Source organism: Uloborus diversus, chromosome 5 (assembly GCF_026930045.1).
Source record: "Uloborus diversus isolate 005 chromosome 5, Udiv.v.3.1, whole genome shotgun sequence".
Lineage (NCBI taxonomy): Eukaryota > Metazoa > Arthropoda > Arachnida > Araneae > Uloboridae > Uloborus > Uloborus diversus.
In genome coordinates this window covers 156,514,945-156,538,571 of record NC_072735.1, presented here as the reverse complement: position 1 = coordinate 156,538,571, position 23,627 = coordinate 156,514,945, and the positions used below count along the sequence as shown (strand labels likewise).

Here is a 23,627-nt window from a genome sequence, read left to right as displayed (position 1 = left end):
TTATCGAAGATCTTAGTGGACCTTTTTTTTTTTTAATGTTTCTTCCTTCAAGTAACTTATTATCTTTAACCTTTAATTTAACAAATGGAGCACGATAAAAAGAAAATTTGCAATGAAAACCAACGCCGTGTTTCAGAAATGCAAGTAGCACCTTCTTCACGTCAAGAAAACGGAACAGTGACAAAAATATGGTTTTGAGTTTCTCTCTCTCTTCCACAGACAGGAAATTTCAGACACGGAAAAGAGGAGTTTCACATTTCTCCGAAACAGTAGAGTACATGTGTTTCGGAGCAATGAGAAACTCCTCTTTACCAGTGCAATCCAAATTTAGTGTAACACTCTTTATTTACATACTGAAATACTTTGGCACACAAATTGATTTAAATTAGCAGAAAAATAAATAATAATGGCAATAAAGGTGATAAGCTCACCAAGCTAGCAACCTTTAAACCGTTATTTAGCGCCGCTTGCCTCTGATGATGAGATCAACTACGCGATATTATTGGCTGTCCAAGAGGAATCGAAATGTTTGCGTTACAAACCATTGGCTGTGTTGCAAACCCAAACTTGAAAGAAGCAAATGCTCTTTAGCAAATTAGTAGTTTCGCGCTTTCGCTTTGTGTTTGTATGGATTTAGATGTGTGCATGTAAGAACATGTGAGAAAATATTAATTTTCATTTACATTTTGGAATAACCCATGCTCTATCTTTAGGTATGTATCTACAAAACATTTCATGAAACAGTTTCTGATTGATTGCATTGCATATCTGGTGGCAAATTTTTTTGTAAGGACTTGAAATGTGCAGAAATTATTCTGTTTACAGTTATTGGCCGTTTCCCTCAGATTTATTGCGTAAGATGACGCAATGTTGTTTTTTGCTACTTCTCCATCACTCACTAATATAGTCCCTTTTAAAAACTTGATAGACTTTGTGCATAATTGATACGATGTTGTCTGGTAAATAAAAAAAAAGCATAGAAATGTGCTATAAAAGTTTTTTCTTTCTTCGAACTTCGAAGTAAATGTAATGGATTAGTTACAATATTCATTTGTGCAATTTTGTTTCTTTTGATAGTTTGACAGTTCATGTCATACATTACAGCTTTGTTTTTTTTAAAAAATTCCTTTTGTAGTTTATGTGACAGTTCAAGGTGGTTATATATCCGTCCCTAAAGGCTTCACATTGCTACTAGTTTTTTATGTTCCTTCATAAATCACTATTTTTCAGGGAATATTTTATACTTTTCCATGCATGTCTTCAATTTTGAAACAAAAGCCACTATGTATTTACGGGAGGAAAATTAGTGTCTGTATCAAAGTTAGTGTCCGTATCTTTCGTGTCTGTTTCTCGGAGATCACCATTCTAACTAAGTCTGACTAGGCTAAAAAGTTTTTTGTCATTGAATGCCTAATGTTTCAAATAGGGTTTGTTTTGACAATTAGTTTAATCTGTCGCGTCAAAAATGTCAATTACTGTCGAAAATCGTGTAAAATCTAAGTTTGCAAGAAAAAATTATTTTGTATTACTACTAGTGATGTGGATCGGGTAAATACCCAGCGGGTAGGTAAATATTTTTTGGGTATTTACCCAAGGCCTGGGTAAATACCCAAAAACTGGGTATTTAATCAAAAAAGCGAATGAGAATTTTTTTTTTAAATCTAAATATGAAATAATTGGTAAAACTGATATATACATATATATTACACAGTTTATAATATTTTTTATTGGAAGACTTGATGAAATCATGAAAGAAACATATCGTGAACCAAAGAACCTTTCTTTTCAATGTCATAATTGGAGAAGTATAAGCAAGCATTATGAACTTCAGGATTTCAAAATCACAATCTAGGTTAGTCATATCCAAAATGAAAAAAAAAAAGGAAGCATGAGGGATGTTTGGAAGAATAAACTGAGAAGTTATTATGAAACTATGGTGTTATTTATTTTATTGATATTTAAGTGATATCATGGAAAATATAGAAAGTTTTCATATTAATAAACAAAAAAAAAGCAAAATTTTCTTTTCTGTTGCCTTGCTCATTTGCATTTGCTCCCCTGTAGGGTGGGAAGGTAAATATTTTTTTGGGTATTTATCCGAAGGCAAGGTAAATCCCCTAATAACTGCGCATTTTGCAAAAATTTTTAGGTAGTATTAAAAGGTGACTATTATCTTTTTTAAACGTAAACCCTAAAATAAAAGATTAAAAATTTTAAATGTTTATGTATATTATGTGTGTGTGTATATATATATGTGTGTGTGATACAGAATACACCTGAACAATTGAACTAAGTTTGGAGGAAATTTCTGCATAAGATATAGGTAAATAAATTGTAATAATAAATTGAGCGACATTTCGTTACATTTTGATGTCATGCATGGACATATTACTGGGTTATAAAAGACTAGGACCTTAAAAAATTGATGTTTGCTTTTTTTTTTTTTTTTTTTTTTTTGTAACCAGTTAAGCTTTTTTCTTTTTGTAGAATGGCTTTTTATATCTGAAATTTGGCTATCAACATTGATTAGGCATATCCAACACATTTAATGTGAATATCATATTAGATTGCTAAGCTGTTTCACACAATAATTCTTTAAATATGTGATCAAAATACAATTTTGGGGCAAAAATTTATTGTTTTGTATATGGTTGGTTGTATATATACAGAAAAGTATTTTAGATGAATATAAATTTTTGAAATAAATACCCGGGTATTTACCCATTTTGGGATACCCTGGGTATTTACCCCTAAAAATAAATACCCGAGTATTTTACATCACTAATTACTACTATTTAATTCTAAATATGCTAAAAAAAAAATATTACATTTAGTAATTTGTTGGGTGGGTTTCTTTTAATAACTTGTGCAATTGAAAAGCTCATTAAAAAGACAAAATAACATAATGGCATTGCATAGTTTTTGTGTACTTTTGACCAAGCAATGAATAAAATTAAAAATAATCTCCAAATTGAAAAGTGCGTCGAGTGATGCACCTATGACGGAAAAGTACCATTTTTGTTTTTGTAAAAGAGAGCGAGATTATGTTCGGCAGTACAAAAATGCCTGATTAATATTTTTGCATTCATCAGAAACATATAGCATTTTAGAAATTTTTTAATTTGATATTAGATGCTTAAAAGATCTTAATTGTGTTTATCTTTAGTTTCTAGACCACTTCTATGGCAATCGGTTTACAGCCTCCTGGTGATTACTCACAACCTGCAAGTACTTCTTCTACCAGTGAAAATTGTCCCCAACTTTCAAGCATGAACAATCTCAGGAGCACCCTCACCCTTCCATTGGACAAGATGGCGATTCCAATTTATACTGCTTCACCTTCTCAAGCAGAAGTCCAAGCGAGTGGCCAGGTGTTATTTCAAAGATTTGTTCATGTAGAGTTAGAAAATGAAGGACTAAGTGATGTTTTGAATGTTGAAGAGTCGGCTGGTGAATATGAAGATATTGCTCCTAATCTATATTCTCCTGTAAATAGGAGACGTGCTGCTTCCCCGTTGTTTGCGAGGTAAATTTGTTTTCTTTTTCATTCTCTAGGGTGTGTACACTCTTTAAATTCTCCCTAATTTTCATTTTAAGAGACTGTAAAATACAGTTAATTCGGGATAACTCGAATCTAAAGGGACCGACGAAAAACTTATAGTTATTGGAGGTTCAACTTACCACTAATTTCGGTTTTCAACATTTTAATATTAAAAATCATCGAATATTTAAATTAATATCATTGACAGAGTACTTGCTTAGACATCTTTCATAGTAAAGAAGACTCACTCTGTCTCTCAGGAACTAGTCAGCAAATGATAAAACAAAAGAACGGATGGGAATGTATCTTAACTTAGGTCAGCCTTTGAATAAAGGTACAATCAGTTAACTTGACAGCTTAAAAGCAAATTCGTAGCCCAGCAACATGTCAAAGTGTAAACAGTACCGTAAACCGCCCATGTAACTAATTTATCACACATTGACTGAACAGGTGTTCTCCTAGCTTTACAGGTTTATTGTGCAGAAATTGCAAGTGAAGGTGGATTAATTTTTCTCATAGTCACTTGATTGTTTCTTTATTTATTTATTTATTTTTTTTTTTTTCGTTCTTTTGAAATAAATTTCAAGTCATCTTGGAAAAAACTTTGAATTAAAGGAAGTTGACTTGGAGATATTGAGAATAATTAGTGTGGAATTAAAGACAAAGGGGTCGGAACTTGATAAAAACTTCGAGTTATAGTAATATTCGAGCTATTGCGAATCGACTGCACCTTAATCTTTAGTGTTTGTCTCTTTGATTTCTACTTATTTTCATTTTACCATCAAGTGCTGTGAACTTCCTTTGCTATTCATTTACAAAACCCTATTTCAAGCTAGATTAAAATACATTTTTTATTTACAATATTTTAAAAACATAGTAAGAAATATTTCTACTTCATTTTTTCATTTGAAGTGGAATTAAACAATGTCATCATTTGTCAAAAATAACTAAATATTAATATTATAGCAAGTTGTATCTTTTGTATAAGTATACAATTTTGCTAGGGGCAATACTCCTACCCTAGAGATACAAGTAAAACTACTAGCTTAACTACTTACAATGCAAAAAAAAAATAATAACTATAATAATTATTCAAAAGTTGCATTTGCCACTCTTAAGATCTGCAGCCCCCTTTAGTACTGCCTAATTTAGAAAGCTTCCGCTGGTAAAAAGGTTCCCCATCAATGAACCCTAACAACTTTGTCATCCTGCCAGATGCACAGGGTTTAAGCTAAGTTCAAAAACTAAAATGTTGATGATTAATGAATATGTTTGTATATCTTTCTAACTACTTTTATGTGTTTCATCTTCAGTTGAATGCGGCATTCTGAATTCAACCGAAACATCTTTAAAGAAAGAGACAGCAGCTAATATTTTTCCCAATTTTGAAATAAAAAAATTTCTTCCTCGTTACAAATACTACAGGATACCCAGGCTTGTTTTGTGAACGATCTTTTAATTTCCTTTTTCGAGTTGATATACTTAAGTCAAAATGAGCTCGGATTTCACTCTCTAAAACATTTCTCCATAATTAAATCTGGACACAATTGTAATTTTTCCTCTTAATAATCGCATATTTCCTACTTCAAAGCATTCTTTTACTTTCGGACTATTTTTATCCCCAGATCTGTGCATGTTATCGGGTATAAATAGTAACTAACCTCTTTATTCTAAAAGATTACAAACCTTACTTAACATCCTAATTTAGTGATGAAATGTGGTCTGGGGCTGCTTGAACGCTGGGTTCAAGTAGCCCCATTTTAAGGCAACCAGTGCACTTTTACTAACTTATATTAGATACTGTGTTAATTATATAGCTATAACCTTAAAACACTGTTTTTTTATTGAGAATTAGAATGCAAACATAAAACTATCTTTACCTAGATAATATCAGATATTTCCATGAACTTGCTTGTGAAAGTTTGCAGACTCTAAAAACAACTGTTTAGACTACTTGCAATCATAACCTCAATCAGAAAAAGACGGGAGTAGCAGAAACTTTGTTTCATACTCCAGCCTCTGCCTAGTACTGCTACCTGTCATGGAGAAGGTATTTTAAGTCTATACATTGAGTTTTATAGGACCAGGGCGGATTTTAAACACTTTTTTCTCATGAGTTCAAGTAGCCCAGTTTACGGTATTTAGTCAGTATTTTATAAATTTTGGTCAGTAAAGTTGGTGTTTTTTCCCCTCCAAACAGTTTTACCCCTGTGTATGAATTAATTAACATTAATTTTTATGACAGTCTTCATTATTAAAAAATATTAAGAGTATTTTCATACTGAGGCTTTTAATTAAAAATTTTTTTTTCTTTGATAAAAAAATTGCATTCTGAAATGTATTAAACCAGGAGAAATATTGCCAACTAGTGGTACCCCCCCACGGCTTTGCCTGTAATAGAAAAATTAAAAGGTCTTTTGGTTCGCCTATATATTTACAAATAATGTCTGGTGAATTTTCTTCCGACCCAATCACATGTGGATATATGCCTAGAAACGTAGACACCCGAAATATCCATTTTGACGATCCTCGAGTTAATTACAACGAATTTTCTCGTGATGTCCGTATGTATGTATGTGCGTATGTGTGTATGTATCTCGCATAACTCAAAAACGGTATGACCTAGAAAGTTGAAATTTGCTAGGTAGCCTCTTAGTGGGGTCTAGTTGTTCACCTTCCCTTTTCGTTGCATTCGGATGTCCCTAAGGGGGTCTTTTGCCCATTTTTGGGGGGAAATCATTGTTAATTTCGATGTAAACTCAAGTTGTGTTATAATTTGTCGGACATTTGGCGATATATCGCCAGTGCTGGCGATGATCGCCAACGGGTTGACAAATTTGGCAATTTTTTTTTTTTTTCAAATTTGGAGGGTTTTTTTTTTTTTTTTTTTAATAAATTTGGTTTCAATTTGTCCACTGTTGGTGATATTTAGGGAATAAACAACTGAATCACATTAAAATTGCCAATAATGGGAAAATGACATTAAATTGGAGTAAAAGGAAGTCATGTGATGCACACATCAGCTAGTTTTTTTTTTAATAAATATAGCAATAAATTAATTTTCTTTAAACTTTTCTTCCTCATCTCGCAACCCCCCCTGGACGCATCCCGCGCCCTACCGCTTGAGAACCCTTGTATTAGGCCCATTACATTATTTTTGAACTTAACAATGCACTTCATATCATAAAAAGTACAATTGTTTTTTTCCCCTCTCTCTTATTAGCACTCCTGAAGGTTACAAAAATGCTCATTTGTTGGAAATAGGTGCCAATATTAGAGAGTTTGCTAATGAATTCAACAGAAGCAGAGAAAGACAAAGAATTCGAGAGCAGGCCGACCAGGTGATTATTTTTCTCCTCAATCTATAACAAGTAGTTTTCTAATTATTTCTTAGTTGATGCATTTTTAAAGGTGCAACTATTGTAAAAAGTTATCAGGGGTCTGGCCAGAGGATATTTGGGTCCGTTAACGGACCCTTCACAAAAATCCGATCAACCAAAACGGACCTTTCACAAAAATCCGATCAACCAAAACGGACCTTTCACAAAATCCCGATCAAACAAAACGGACCTTTCACAAAATCCCGATCAAACAAAACGGACCTTTCACAAAATCCCGATCAAACAAAACGAACCCTTCACAAAATTCTGATAAACAAGATCGGATCTGTCACAAATTGTTTATTGAAAGAGCAAATCTGAAAGCAAAATAACGCATATTTCTGTGTATAAACCGATAATTTTTGGAGCCTTTTTTTAAGTCTAATTAGAGGAACCAGCTTATACAAAATCGGCTAATTTTGAAAAAAAAAAAACGGCACTCTTGCAATGCTCCTGCAAGCGATAAATAATTGCTACTGCCAAATAAATATAATGGTTGTTTGTTTTATCACAGCTAATTAGCGGCGGTGTTGTAAACTTTTCTGAAAAGGCATTGGTAAGCACTTTTCTCCGCTCATGATTTAATAAACAATAATAATATATATCTGCGAAATGAACTTAGAACTGCAAAGGAATAGTAAGGATGAGGAAAAAATATGATCGCTTCAGATAGGGTTACCAAGTTCAAAATTATCACCACGTCTGGCGTTGAACCTTTATAATGACTTGATTAGAAAATATTCTCATCATTTTGCCAGCTTGTCAATATTTGCGTTTTTACGGTGCGGTGCGGTGCGATGTTTAATTGTTATTTTGGGAGAAAAATTATATGGATTTTGATTTTTTGATGCTAACAAGGATGATTAACTTTAAACTCTTTTAATTACCGTTTTTTTTTCTTTAGATGTCTACATTTTGAAAAATGCAATCTTTTAACATCCGATATGAGAATCATATTTTGTTCTTTTTTCAAGCTAACTTCGCTTTATTAGGATTCAAATAAATGAAAAGTCTCTTTATTTCTGTTAGAACTCTCATTTCAAGTTTTTAAAGCTAAATTCCATTTTCTGTTATGAGTCAAAAATTAAAATGCTGCATAGATGGTTTATTTTATTTTATTTTTTGGGTCAACTGTGTCCACAGATATTAATGATATGTTTATCATAGGACTCTAAAATGCAATTTTAAAATAATTTTATCAAAAACATTTCTTTCACAAGCCGTTTTTATACTTTTGATGCCTTCACTTTGAGAATTGCGATCTCTTTGCATCCGCTATGGGAATCCGATTTTACGAAATTTTGATGATTATTACGCTTTGTTAAGAGGTAAACAATTGAAATATCTTTTTATTTTTGTTAAAATCACAGAATTTATAAGTTTTTAAACGAAATTCTGCTTTTTAAGAGTGTCTTGGGTCAAAAAGTTGAATGCTGAACCCTATTCTGAATTTTATTTTATTTATTCATGTTTTTGTTACAATTATTTTAAGTACTGTACAGAAATATATCTAGTATAATTTAACATAATGTAGAATGGTAGATAAATATTGATACTTGAAACAGCGATGCCCCCCCCCCCCCCCCGCCAAATATCAGAAAAAAAAATCCAGAATGATTTTCTCGACGTAGAAGAGGAAAACACTCAACTTTAAGTTTAATTGATGCCGTTTGTGCCATCTCTAAATTCTAAAATTTTGTTTTGACAATTTTTTTTTTTTTTTTTTTTTTTTTTTTGCGACATTTTTTGACTTTTCACAAAAAACGGACCCTGTGAAAAATCCTGGACAGACCCCTGGTTATTTATAATTTTGTTAAGTTGAACATTATAACAATTTAAACACACTCAATAACTTATTCCCTTTGTTAAATTTTATTGCTTTTAAGTAAAATATAATCTAAAATTAGTTGCACAAATATGTAATTTTTTTTTTTTTTTTTTGGTTTATAAAATTATGAAGTATACAATCTCTCTCTTATAATTAAACGATTAACTGACGAAGTATAATGTATTACCAATTTTATATTCATTTTATTACATCAAAACAATAAATTTATATATGAAACGTATTGAAAATTAGTTGATTTTCATTTTTGTCCAATTTCTTCCGGCGTCCCAGACTTTTTACAAAAAAGTGGAAAAAATAGCAACCCTGGCTGCTCCCATTGTTATGACCAAAGGTAGCCTAAAATTACGTCTTTTCAATTTTGGTAATGTCTAAAGGATATTCCTAAGTGCCCCCCCCCCCCTCCCCTTCCCATCGGAATAATTTTTGTCTCTGAAAAATCTAAATCAATTTATTCATTCATCCAATCAGTGAGTTGATACATGAGTATCAGGCATGCTTGGGAACTAAACCCTAGAGGTTCCACATTCAGATGACCATCTTACTGGAACATTTGCTTAGCACCCCAGAGGACTTGGTTCGGCAGACTGAAGTGGGCACAGTAGGGCTTGGCCTCTAGAGGCTATCGTGCCACTGGGTTTGGTTTGTAAGAAACTAAAAGAGCCCAATATTGCATTTTTAAAACTTCTATTTCAAATGTTTTCAGGTGAGCTTTACCCAAACTCCTTTTTCGCAACGTCACCAAAGGCAGCTCAAAATTTGATTTTTGGATATCTTCGCTCAAAGTCTTTTCCGAAATATTTATATTTGACTAATTTTGGAAAAAAATTTGGGTATGAACCTCCAATCGCTCATTTCCTATTTCTCCAAGCCTTACCAAACAAAGCCTAAGTCGCATTTTTAAAACCTCAAATTCGCTTTTTTTTAGGAGAACAGCCGCCTAACAAAATTTTGATGACAGCAAGGCTTTCTTCAAACATCACCTAACATAGCCTACAATTGCATTTTTAAGATTTTCAAGTTGAGATCTGTGCTCATTCCTCTACTGCTTCTAAACATCGTCTAAACTTAAGTTATTTTAAAACGTCAATGTTGAACATCTTCCAGAGGTTAGCCGCCAAATCCCTTAACATCAACTAAGTAATCTGAAATTGTGCCTTTTGAACTTAGATTTTGAAAAGCTTCCAAAGGAGATCACCAAATTCCATTCCATCTTCTAATGGGAATAAATGTAATATACAATTGGGTCTTTAGTTCAATGTCGAACATTTTCTTCATAGAACTCTCGATCCTCCCTGTGTCTTAAATATCACCAAGGATAGCCTGAAATTGCCTTCAGTTTTGAACAAGAAAATTCCTTTAACCTTCACAAAAATTGCCTAAAATTGAGGTTTTGAGTGTCATTTTATAAGTTTCTCAGGGGAGGGAACAAGAGTTTCCCTGCCCCGACCCTCTTATTTTAGCAACACAAAATTATGTTTTAAGACTGAAATTAATGTATATTTTTGTGTAGTTGATGTACTTTGTAAAGTTGTAATCTCTTCCCCACCCCCCTCCCTTTTCCTATTTTGTAGGTGGATCTTGGTCACATCAATGAAAACACTTTTTTTAGGATGCTTGAAGAGGTGTTCAAAGACGGAATCAATAAACATTGTTTGGTTGCATTGTTTTTCTTTTGCTCAGATGTGTTAATAAGGTGCCTAAAGAGAAAGATGACGCAACTGGGTACAGAACTGTTTTTATGGTCAACACAATTTGTTGTAGAAAGAGTTTGCAAATGGGTCTATGAACATGGGGGTTGGGTAAGTATATTTAATTTTTTATACTTTTCTAAAGATTATTGCTAACAATTTAAAAGTTTATTCTTGTTATCTTTGGGTATTTTCAAACTGTAATTTTCTTTTTTGTCTCTCCTCCCTCCCCTCTTCTTTTTAGTATGGGTATTGAATAAGGCAGTGAGAAGTAAAACCATGTAAGTGAACATTTTCAAGTTTTGAGTAAAACGCATTTAAAGTTGAGGTCTTAAGTAGGCTTTCATGGAAATTTTTTTCTAAATAATGCTATATAGCAGCACCTATGAAAACTATTAGTAGGGAAACATGGGGCAAAGTGAAATGGTGAAATATTTACTCTGCTTTTAGTTTCACCTATCTGGCATTATTTTAACTAAGTAGTAGCATATGTAGTCTATTTCTGTCAGGAAAAAAAATACCGCTGAAGATTAAAGCATTTGGTAATACATGCAATTTTTAAAAGTTGATACACATATTGTAATATCTTGTTGTGAGCAGGATTCAAAAATATCATATTTTCAAAAATATCCAATATTTTGATATATATCAGATATTTTCAATCAGTAAACTAAAGTCTTTAAAATAATAAATACATCCTCAAATCATTCTTTATTTTCTTATATTGTTATTACATTATGTAGACTAAAAAAATTAAGTAGAGTTAATTTAGCATTAGCTGTTTTCCTTATTTTTCTTCTGTTAGCTACTTTTTCGCAGTTATATGATTCAGAAATAAAAAAATATGCGTTAGTTAGTGCACAGTCATTAGACATTTTCTTTTTTTCAGACCAACATTTATTACTTAACTAAGCCCTTTTTATATGAATTAAAATTGTTATATTTCTAATAATTTTAAGAATATAAAATAAAAATTATATTAATAATGTATTAATTCATCATAAAAATATTGCTTCGGCAAACAGAGTTCCTGCTATTATGAGAAATCGGAAAGCCGTAATAAAAGTACTGAAACTTACGGAAAACTCACTCAAAAACATGAAGCGGCATTACAGTTGGCGCAAATTAGCTTTAATTTTAATGTCTTAGGAGATTTTTATGATAAACTAAGATTGTTTCTATACATCGAGTTTTTTTCTGGCAATTTGCTACTTCAATCTATGGAGGTCCAACTGTACTTTATTATAGAAATATTTTATTTTTCACATTGCCCCATGAAAAAAAATGAAAATTTTCAACTTCTTTCGAAGACTCAAAGTTACTGCGAAAAATAAAAAATACTGCTTCAGTGCAAGTTTTATTTTAACCTACAATGTTTTTTTTTCTGCACTGTAAGTTACAAAACAAATTTCAGATTTGTTCGTTTTGAAAAAGATCGGTCATCTAAACCATTTCACTTTGCCCCACATTCCCCTACTATTCTTGCCCCAAAGACAGAGCAGAGGTTCACCAACCTCTTGTTTAATTTTGGATCTTGCATCCCTTTGCATCTCACTGCTTCATATGTGTATTTTCTAATGACATTAAAAACTGTATTTTTGATTTCTCAAATGACATTGAAACAATACTTTTGAATAACTGAACAATCATAGCCAGCTCAGTTGTGAGCCTAAAATCTACCCCCTCTAGGGTATGAAATAGCAGATTTTTCACCCTGCCTTATCGTGTAACTAATCAGCTACATAGAGCAAGCAAACCATTTTTTTAATATTTCTAGGCTGGATCTTCCAAGAAAAAGCTTAAATCAATAAAGATGCCTGAACTAATGCCCTGCTATTCAGGCCATTTATGAGAGGCATGTTGCAAAAATATGTTATAGGCGTAAAAACTTACATGAGTTACATTTACTCTCATCACACCCTAAGTAGTTCTAAAATGCAGAAGTAAGAGGCGTTCACTGGAATGAAGTTTTAAAATGCTTTTTACTGGGATGGTGATATTCTTTAGACTTTTATGTGAATTACAATTTTTTCTTTAAAAAAAATTTCAAACTTTAAAAATTTATAACTTTTGACCAGGGTTGTTTGGTTTAAACCACCTTGGTTTAAACTATGGTTTAAACCAATTGGTTTTTTTTAAAAAACCATGCGGCTTTTTTAAAAAATGGTTTTTAAAAAAAAAGCCCAAAAAAATCACTTTACAGGTTTACATTGATTTCCCCACACATATTGAATAAGAAACAAATTAGGATTGGAAAAAGTTTCAAAGCTAGTCTTTTTGTTCAAGGCTTTCAACTAAATGAATTTTTTCTAAAGACTGTTGGAGAAAACAACGGTTCTTTTGGTTTAAAGCAAAATATTTTTAATCTGTTACAAACGAAAACTGTAAAATTACATTTATAAATAAATATACAGGGTATAATCAGTAAATTACCGCCCATCAGCCAGGGTTAAAGCAAAAATACGTGAAATACACCGCCAGCTCAGTCATTTCCAGCCGAGGACTGCAGTTTCGTGCTTATTAACACTCATCAGCACGGCATAGGAAAGTGACTGAGCTGAGAAAGAGGTTTTCCATCTCCAGCTCAGTCACTTTCCTATGCCGGGTTGATGAGTGCTAATAAGCACGAAACTGCAGTCCTCGGCTGGTAATGACTGAGCTGGCAGTGTATTTCACATAAATATACAGGGTGTCCGAAAAGTCCTTGACACATTTAACCTAAAATACCATTATTATGTGTCGAGGACTTTTCGGACACCCTGTATATGTAATGCATTCAACTCATTTCAGAAATATGTGTATAAATCTCTTTTACATTTACATAAAATCAACTTTACACCACAATAACATATGCATAAATACATAGCAACTTTTATGTTATAAATTAATATTATTTTTATGTTATTTAGTACTTTGAACAAAAAGCAAGTTTTGAAGCTTTTCCAGAGCCTAATCAATTTTTGAGTTATGAATGATATCTAAATGACGAAAATATATGCACTGCACTTTTCTGAAGCTGGTTTTAGTAATGTTGAAGACTTTTAAAGACAGTTGCATTGCATTTTTCAAATTCTTTTTCCTGGCTTTTCCACCACTCACAGTTGCAGAAGATATAACGTTTTAGGCAAAAAAATTTCTTGAAATAGAATTTGCTGCACATTTATTTGTTCTTAAGAGTTTGCATTTAATATTTTTTAAACTTCAATGCTGGATGCAACATGTATGCCAGTAAATAAGCTGTAATTTAAGCCATGTTACACCAATTTTTGTATTTTTGATTTGGTTCTTTGTTTTAGCGATAGTCGATATCTTTTCCAAGTCTTTCCAAAATAAGAACGGAGTCGAATATAGAGCAGCACTTTTTTAAAAAACTTTGTCAGTACAACAGCAATCGATTTTTTGACTGTTCAATCAAGTACTGTTGTACATTTTGCTTTACTTCAATATTTGCGACGTGTATATAAAAATCAGCGTTATGTAAGATCAGAAAGAAAAAATATGAAAATTGTTCTTTTGAAAAGATTATGCTTAAAAATATATTTTACCTATATTCGATAATTATTCATATTATGTTGGTTTTATAAAGTTTTTTTCTTGGATCTTCATTATATTTTATCTTAACCCGCATCACAACCACTTCTTGAAGTATTTCGTATCATAAAGGGTCTATACATACATGCATACTAATATGTTAATCAAGTCAAACATTTCAATCAATTTTGTAGTAAGTTACCACCCTAAAGCCAGGGCTAAGGCAGAAATACTTAAAATACACCGCCAGCTCAGTTATTCCATCCGAGGACTGCAGTTTCGTGCTTTTTAGCACTCATCAGCCCGGAATAGGAATCACATGAGCTGGAGGCGAAAAATCTCTTCAGGGAGCCAAGAGAGCCAAACAAACTGGTAGCTAATGCAGAATTAGACAAACCAGATGAGCGACCGCAGCAATGGTGCGGTTCAACTCAAAGATTGATGGCAAAGCTAAGGTATTTTGTAGTAAGTTACCGCCGTTTTAGGGCGGTAACTAAAACTAATTGATAACTAATTAGTCAAGAAATTAGGTATAATGTGACTATTGAATAACTTAATTACATGGAACCTTAATTACCTTCCGAAAATTAATTGTTTTTCTCGCAAATAGTATTTAAACCAAAAAAAAACCCGGTTTAAACCAAAAAAACGTTTTTTTTTTTACCAATCCTGTTTTTGACAATTTTCCTCTTTTTTTAATCATTAACTGCATCTAGCAAGATAGACAGTCATCATTGTACTCAAATATCTTCAACCTTGAAAATAAACTTTTAGGTTCATACACATTCTGAAGTCTTCTTTATCATTTGCTCTATAAAAAGTACACCTGAATATTGTATTGTTTTTTAGTACAGCATAAGATATTATAAACTTTTTTTTTTGCAAGCTTTAAATTTCATATGTATTTTCAGACATTTTGTGCTCATTGCATTCTTATGTCAGGTTTTTGAAACAAAATATCAATGTTTAACTGTCTTATCAATAAGGACTATAAGGAAAAGTAACAGGCTTTTCCCAGACGGGAGCTACCTTTGTAAATATTCCCTCTTACTTTTCCATATTATACCTGGTAAGGAACATCTCTGATTGTCACTTCTTATCTGACATTTGACAGTCTGAATTAAAGTATAGAATTTGGTCGAAGGACTAATACCAACCTGCTTTGTGTACTCTAAGCACTCACTAAGAAAAAATCTAAAAACGAGTCTCAATTCACTGAAATTGGATCAAGTAAGATTTAGTATTAACTAGGCCACAAGAGCGCCCATATAGGGGGGCTCAAGACTCCCCCCCCCCCCCGTTGAAATTAGAACTTCCTTGCTTTTAGTATTTTTTCTTTCTTTGCAAAAAGGTGAAAACATTTCTTCTCCTACCGTTAATGAATAAGTTATTAAAAACATCAAATTTTAATAACTCTAATCTGCACTAAAATCAGTTTCCATGGAGAAAATATCCTGTTAAACTATTGGGAAAATATCTGAGCCCCTCCTTACAATTTTGCATATGGACGCCCTTGCTAGGCCACATAACAAGAATGTTCTATCTGTTAGCAGAAGCGGTATGAAACTGCACTGAATCATACATTTGAAAGGTTATGTAACACAAACCTCCTTCAGGAATCTCCAGGAAAATAATCTGTTCATATCAAGATAATGCTGATAATGTATGATTAATTAAGAGAAATAATCTGCTTGAAAGCATGAATAATAAGGTGTAATATTTGTGATTGTAGTAGCTTGAATTCATTTGATAGTGACATAATTTAGGGTTTTTGCTGGAAAGAATTGAAATTTTTTAGAGAATTATGTTTAATGCTGAACATTTAATATAAAGCATGTTAGCCTTAAGATAAAAGAAGAAAATTCTGTTCCAAGGTTTGCAAATATGGGCCATAATTGAAGGTTAAAATATTTGGCAGTTCCAGAATATTTGTTGCAGTAGCGTCATCTTTAACGTAAAGTCTGAAATTGTTGCATAAGTAAAATATTTGATTTCCTGCAATGCACTAAATTGTAGATTTTAAAAAATATTTTGAAATTCATTAATTGGATTAAAATGTTATTGGAAAAAAATTTTAGCAAAGCAATGTGTCTTATAAAAATTAAGCTATAACATCAAAGTTTTTAAAAATATATATGTTCTGGATGCTAAATTTTTAAAGAACTTGGCAGCCCCTGTATGTTAACACACACACACACATGTTACAAGAAAAAATATAAATAATAAAATAAGGAATAATAATGTACAAGCGCTGTAGTAAATGATTCCTGAACATAAAAAAATAACAATAAAGAAATGCAATTTCATTCATCCCTGTCAAGGACAAAGGTCAGACATATCCACCAGAAACCAAATTGCAATAAGTGATGCCATTACACAGTGTGTAAAATATAATATTAGTAAACATAAAATGGAGTCTGTGAACAAAACAATATTGGCTTTGTTTGTGTTATTCTTACTATATTAGGATTTTAAATTGCAATACGGAAATGTGCAAATGTGCTTAATTATTTGCTAAAGACATCATGTCAGACATTATACAACAGTCTTGATATGTATATAAAATACCGTATTAGGGTTGGCATTATGCGTTCAAACCAGTGGTTCTAGTGAGTTTGCTGCACCCAGAAATAAGCAGGTACTTTTTTTTTCTCAAGAAGTTCTTACAAAGTGCTTGGACTAAAATATTGCTACACAGGCCCGTGATTGCCATTGTTTTTAATTTGCACTTTTTAGCCCCCTGATGTAAGCTCCCTAACCACTGAGGGTTCTCAAACCACACATTGAGAAACTCTGAAGTACATTGAAACTTCAGTAAGTCGATCTTCGCTGAGCCAAAAACTTCCTTAAGTCGAAGTGAATCTTTTATCCCTTCTAACTGAATGGAGAGTTTATGTTATTTGTTTTCGACTAGCCGAATTTTGATGAGTCTAAATATTTGATAAGGCAAAGTTTATTTCATGATCCTCTGTCGTCAACTTTTCTTTCCTACCATAACTCCATTAGTCAAAATTGTTGTTTTCCACAAATAGTATGAACAAAAAGAAAGAAACGGTGCTGTTGCATTTAAAGCGTCTGGACAAAATGAATCTAATGAAGTCTCTTTTTCAAAACAAGTGGCGTTTTTACAAAAAAAAAAAAAAAACTTTCCTTCAAACGTAAGTTTTATGGATTTTATTGCAATTTTTGATGGAATTTGAGTCACAGAGTACCCTACTGATGTAGATAGTTGATTGAGCATAAAGGGAAAATAGTGAAAATGATTCTGGTGAAAAAGAGAAACTTGATTCACACACACACACAGTGGCACAATTACCTATTCATTCAAGATGCAAGAAGAGCAGCAGATATATAGTGTGGTTTTATAAAATCCTGCCCGTATGATCCTAACTCCTCCTTTGAGACACTAAAAATATCCAAGGACTATTTAATTAAAAAACAAATTTCTGCTCAGAAACAATTATTGGTTACATATGTTTTGAAAAAACTTTTTTTTTTTTTTGGTAAGTAAAAATTGTTACATTTCAGCATAGAATTTGTTTTCCAACCTATATAAACGTTTGAATTTATGTAATTATATTACATGAAAATTATGTCAAGTAAAAATGTAATCTCCTTCATACATAATTCTATCAATTTTTGATCATAATGGAAATTAATGATTTTCAGTAGTGTAGTATTTTATTTTAGTCTAAGTTATGTTTCAATGCGTCGAATTTTCGATAACTTGAATTTTTTTCACTTTTTCTGCAACTTCTTCTTTTCAAAGTTTCACTGTAATGTACTTTCTATGCTTTCATCCACACCTGTGATATAAGTAGTATAAATTATAATCATGGTTTATGCCTGAAATTTGTACTTGAACAAAACTGACAAATTGTTATAATGAAACTACAAAGATTCAAATAATTTTTATTTTTAGGCAAAAGTGATGAAAAGCTTTTGGACTGGATTTAAAGAAGTCACTGCATGGACTTGTGCTGTTGTTGTAATCATCTGTGGTATTGTGTATGTCAGAAAAAATTTGTTTTGAGCAATATAATTTTGTTCCTTGTATTTGTATGCTATATGTATATTTATATGGAGCTTTTGTAAATAGTGTATGCTTAGTTGTTTTGATGTTAAAAAATTAAGTATAAAGTTTTCTACTTGTGACAAGTGTGTACTTTATGTTGAAAATTGTATTCTCTTGAAACATGAGTGCTAGAGGCATAGTACTGTATGTCGAGTTTTTTTGTGTGAAAATGTCTAAGACTAGAAATGGAGACAACACTGTTGAATGAACGGCTTTTCTGTGTCAAATTTTCTATGCATGTATTTAATGCTCAAACTCTTATGTAGTTTTTTTTATTAGCGTTATTATTAGTAACTGCAAATAAATCATTTTTTGTTAAAAGGGCATAAGTCAACATGGGTCATAAGGGGGGCTTGAGCCCCCCCCCCCTCTAGACATTGGTACTGTCATTTTTTTAATTAAAAGTTTGAACATAAATATCATTAAAACATTTCAACATAAGCCTTTAGTGAATGACTGTTGTTAAAACCTTCTTTAAATTTTTTAATAATTTCAATCTCATTTATTTTTATTTTGGAATTATAATAATGTTTTTTAAATAACAAATTTCCACCTGTTTTATGAAGAAAACAAATCTAGGAATTCCCTTTAAGTGATTAGAAGTTTTTTTTGAAACAAATGGTTGATGATGAAGGTTTTCATGAATCAAACTTTCTTTTCTTTCTTCATTAACAGAGAAAGAAGAAAGTAAAAGTTTTTTTCCCTTTGAAGTTAGGCCTTGAAACATTTCTCAGCCCCCCCCCCCCCCTCCAAAATAAATTACACATATGTGCGCACACTGTTTGTGAGTTGACTTGGGCCCATTCAACAAAACTGGTTCAAATAGTCTCTACACTTGAACTTTTTGTATGAAAATACTCAACCAGTGTATTTTGGTTTTTATGAACTGCCGTCCAAAAATATGAAACCCATAGTTCTTCAACAGCATCTTTTGTACAAATTTTTACTTTTGTATGCTCATCTTTGTATTTTAATAATCGTATAAATATGTTTTTAAAGCTGACAAAACTTTTGTAATAATTATTCACATTTTTTTGTGACAATCTAATTTTTTTACTTAAGCCATGTATATGTTTATAAATAAACATTCTGCCATTTTGAATTTAAAAATTGTGGTACAAAATATTTTGATATTGTCTTTCTTTAAGGTTATGCTTAATTTATATACGAATAAGAGTTGTCACTTAATACCACTCTCAATAATCAACAAGTAATTCTCAAACTTTTTTACCTCAGTTTTATGGTCTACATGACACTAAATTAATAAATACAATCAAAATCATTTGTAACAAGCTCAAAGAGCAAAATCAAACACACTTGCTCTCTAAGATTTTTATTTCTGTGCGGAACCAAAGAAGTCAGTTAATATGCCTTGAACTGTGAACTGTCTTATTGTCTCTTTCTTGCAGTACAGTTTTTCCAGAAACGCTCCTGACTCGCAAAATATCGTCATTTTTACCCAGCTTCCAAAATAGTTTGAAGCTTTTCTGCATATCAAAAGCCATTGACTGTTTAGCTTGATGCAAGTGTGGTTCAGCTTGAAATTCTCCTTCGAATTGAATTTGTGGTTAGGGACCATTCATTAATTACGTAAGGATGATTTTGGCAATTTCTGACCCCTCCTCCCCCATGCAAGGGTATGTAAGATTTTTCAACCCCCTCCCCCTATCCTTACGTAAGATTCTATTTCGTTTTTCAAAATAATAAAATAATGAATCTTATATTACTAGAATTGTTATTAGATTCACTATTATTAAATTAAATCTTTTTTGTAAAGAAATATTTACTAAAATGTTAGAATCTAGACTGAATATTTTTTCGACATTTTTTTTTTGTATGTGATGCGATACTAAATAAAAATAAAACATGCCTTACATAGTGCAATTCTTTTTTTCACTTTACACCCTTCATTCTTTGTAAAACAAATAAAAACAGCTCATCCTAATGCATTTTACCTTCCAGGCGTAAATGAAATATCATCCCTGCCATATCACTTGAACGCGAGATTTCTAATGTAAAATACAGACTTGGGGAATCTTACTTAAGAATGGGTTTGAACCCCCCTCCCCCCAAGTAAGGGTATGTAGAGATATTTCCAACCCTCCTCCCCCTCGGGACCGTTACGTAATTAATGAATGGTCCCTTATGTTTTAGGTTTCATGATTTCTTCTGTCTGCTTTAGCTTGAATTAGAGCTACAATAGCCTCGGAAATATCTCAGAAGTGGCAGCAACTAATCAACAAATATTTTTCAAATGCTCCTCCACTCCACAAATTCAAGAAAGTGCAGCAATTATTTTTCTCAAGATTTATGACTTACCACTAACTTTTGGTTACCCTCAGGATGATTAAAAAGCTTTTTTAAAAAAGAACTCAGTTGGAAGTCTATAGAAATTTTATGAATCGCAAAATATTGCTCACTTTAAGCAGGGTTTGCTCGTTAAAAGCGAGTTATGCTCCCATAGACTTATTGCACCTACCAAGTAGTAATTCCAATCTCCTCAAATCTGGCTGCTTGTTAAAAGCGAGTTCGACGTTACTGTCATGTGCAGGTAAACAGCAGTATCTGCAGAAATGAGTTTTCGATATATTTGAAGAAATGTGTGTCGGATTCAATATTAACTTTTTTCGTGCCTTTTTTCAGCGGAAACCAAATAAGCAAGCTTGCACAATAACGCTAATGTACAACAGGTACAAAAATGCAAAAAAAATGAAAATTTGCAATTACTGCCATTCACCTGCACACGACAGTCTATGTGCTTACAGCAAAGTCATGTTATCATGATTAGTGTACAATTACTAATACTCTAAAATTCAATGGTTTTGTTATTTAGAATGCAAATTTTTGTGTTGCTTTTGACACTTTTTTTTTTTTTTTTTTGCTTATTTGAAAGATCCAGATAGGCGGTTAGTACTCACCATGTAGCTAACTTATAAAAGAAGTGGTGACTAAAAGTTTTGTATCATTTCGCCACTTTCTCGAGCCGCACTTTGGTTATCAATTAGCATTACTACTGTTAATTAGTTGTATAAACATTTACTTAAACGAATAATTTTCTGCTGCAATTTCTTTTTTGGTGTACAAAAGAATGGTGACTAAAAATAAGGAGTGGAGACTAATAAATTGGATTCTACTCACCACTGGCATCCAGAAAAATTTCCTAATATTGGTTTGTAACTTATGGCCTTAAGAAGCTTATTGTAATTTTCTTGACTTAATAAATTTAATGCAGTACCCTCTTCAAGTTTTTAAGATATTCATGACTTAGCAAGAAGAAAAAAGTAAGGGACATGGATTGGAAATTGAAACTCAACCGACTTTTTCAAACATTAAGGATATTTTTTAACCACTGTTTAAACTCAATCTAATATTTCCTCTGTATACTCGATAAGTTTTGTTACTTCATATCAGGGATCAGAGTTGTTCTATTTTTCCAGGGGTGTTTGTGAGCAGAAATTTCCGACATTTGCGAAAATATAGGGTTGCCGTTTTCGAAAGCTTTGGACTGGTAACATTCTAAAACTGAAAAATTATGCAGTATAACCCCGATTTAACGATTGTCAAGGGACTGAAAAAAGTTATCATTCAATCAAAAATATCCTTAAATCAAAGAGCAAGGACATTCAATGAGCCAAATCCGGACGAGTGAAATGTTTTGTTAAATTGGGGAAATCTGGTATCGTTAAAACAAAGTTATATTGTATTTAAAAGGAGAAAAAAAAATATAAGCTTTTAGAGAATTTTATATTTATATTGGAAGAGCTTTTATGAAGGAGGGAGGGGAGGAGCTTCCAAAAGTTTCACACTGTCTTCAGAAAATTTTACTTAAATTCACTTGGTATTTTTCAAAAAATTTACAAATTTTTAATAGTTTCCTAGCATTTGAACTCTGTCCTAAATATCCTCAAGTTTTCGACATTTTAATTTTTACAACCTTCATATTTTTTTTAAATAAACAATAAAATGCACTAATAATAAAATAATAGTTTAAAAAACTAAAAAAAAAAACATGCTTTTGTAGCAAAATGAACTAAAAAGTTAAAAATAATCTTTGGATGATAGGTATATAAAGTAATTGACCAAACACTTAATTTTAATGTAATACAAAAAACTGTGGGGAGCTGTCGATTTACATTTTTGCATGGATAACAAGTGGAAGAAATTCAAAACAACTGATACGAAGCTCCCCCCCCCCCCTTTTTTTTATTACATTAAAATTAAGTGTTTGGTCAATTACTTTATATACTTATCATCCAAAGATTATTTTTTACTTTTTAGTTCATTTTGCTACAAAAGCATGTTTTTTTTTTTTTAACTATTATTTTAGTTACCTTTTTTTTTCTTTTCTTTTTTTTTTCTGTTTAGTTTAACTTGTTTTACGAAAACATATTCATTTCAACATAGTTCAAAATCTTTTAGATTCATGAAATTTGCCCAAAGAAAGCTACTAAAGTCTTGGGCAGCATTAGAAATGCATTCTCCCGAACTCCAAAAAGAGTAATTATGCTCCTTAAAGTGTAATAGATGAGATACATTCAACTGCCTCGATAAATTGCCTGTAGAATTACAGTCCAACCTCCATTATCATAAAAATCTCCTGAAACATTAAAATTAAAGCTAATTTTCGTGCATGAAACACAATTTCTAATTTATACGAGCATTGGATTAACCAAAAGTTAATAACTGAAAAATTAACAGAAATTACATTTTTGTGCCTTCATACATCTTAATTCTTCTGCAGTTCAACTTGATTCGCAACTTGAAGGGATTTTCGTTTTGACAATGTAATAGAGAGAAAAGCAAGAAATCGATCTACTTAACTTGAATGATTTTTACTGAAGCTAAAAATACTAGGAATTATAATCAACAGACAAAAAGGATTACTTGAAACTGATTTTACAGTGTTACTGGTTACAGCTAAGATTTGAAATAAACTTGAGGGAATTTAAGAACTCCAGAGCGGAACAACGACCTATCTACACACCCCTCAAACCCAGATTTCTTATGAGTTTCTTAGCAATCTTTAGTAAACATAATTTTCTCCCCTAACCTTCATTTTTCATGAGACAAACAGTAAAGTGGTAAAAAAAAATCTACGAATGTCTCGAAATTTTTTTCGATATATAGAGATTTTTTCGATATATAGAAACAATTTTTCTATGTAATGAATGGAAATTTGCTGGGATTTCGATATATAGAAAATTTTGATATGTGGAAGTTCGATATATGGAGGCTCGACTGTATATTTGTCTAATCCATCTCAGTCATCGATGCATGTGTACGGAAATCATATTTATATTACTTGAAAATCTGAAATGCATTTTAACAAAAGTTTTGTTCAGCAATGACCTGATCAACGATGAATTTCCAATTGAAGGCTCACCTAAATTTTGGCATGAAATTTGTTAAAAACAATAATAACTCATGTTCTAATTACCTTGGAACATTGGGAAAAATTTTGTCTGACACAGAAAAATCAGGAGGTTTTTACAAATATTTTTAAATAATTGTTTTGGGCATTTTTTAATATATATTTTTAATTTTTTTTTTCATGTTGTTGGAT

At 31.7% G+C, this 23,627-nt stretch overlaps 1 protein-coding gene across 2 annotated transcripts; it reads left to right on the top strand.

Annotated features, from left to right (window-relative positions):
* The first annotated feature begins 600 nt into the window (after positions 1-600).
* On the top strand, positions 601-18,785 carry LOC129222329 (apoptosis regulator Bcl-2-like). Of its 2 annotated transcripts, none has more exons than XM_054856822.1 (5): positions 601-713; positions 3,167-3,526; positions 6,765-6,882; positions 10,342-10,569; positions 17,912-18,785. In XM_054856822.1, exons 2-5 carry the CDS (start codon positions 3,183-3,185, stop codon positions 18,020-18,022), a joined length of 801 nt encoding a protein of 266 aa, XP_054712797.1. In that variant the 5' UTR covers positions 601-713; positions 3,167-3,182; the 3' UTR covers positions 18,023-18,785. The 2 variants fall into 2 exon arrangements, with proteins under 2 accessions (XP_054712797.1, XP_054712798.1); XM_054856823.1 differs by lacking the exon at positions 601-713 and adding an exon at positions 865-959.
* Positions 18,786-23,627: the final 4,842 nt, after the last annotated feature.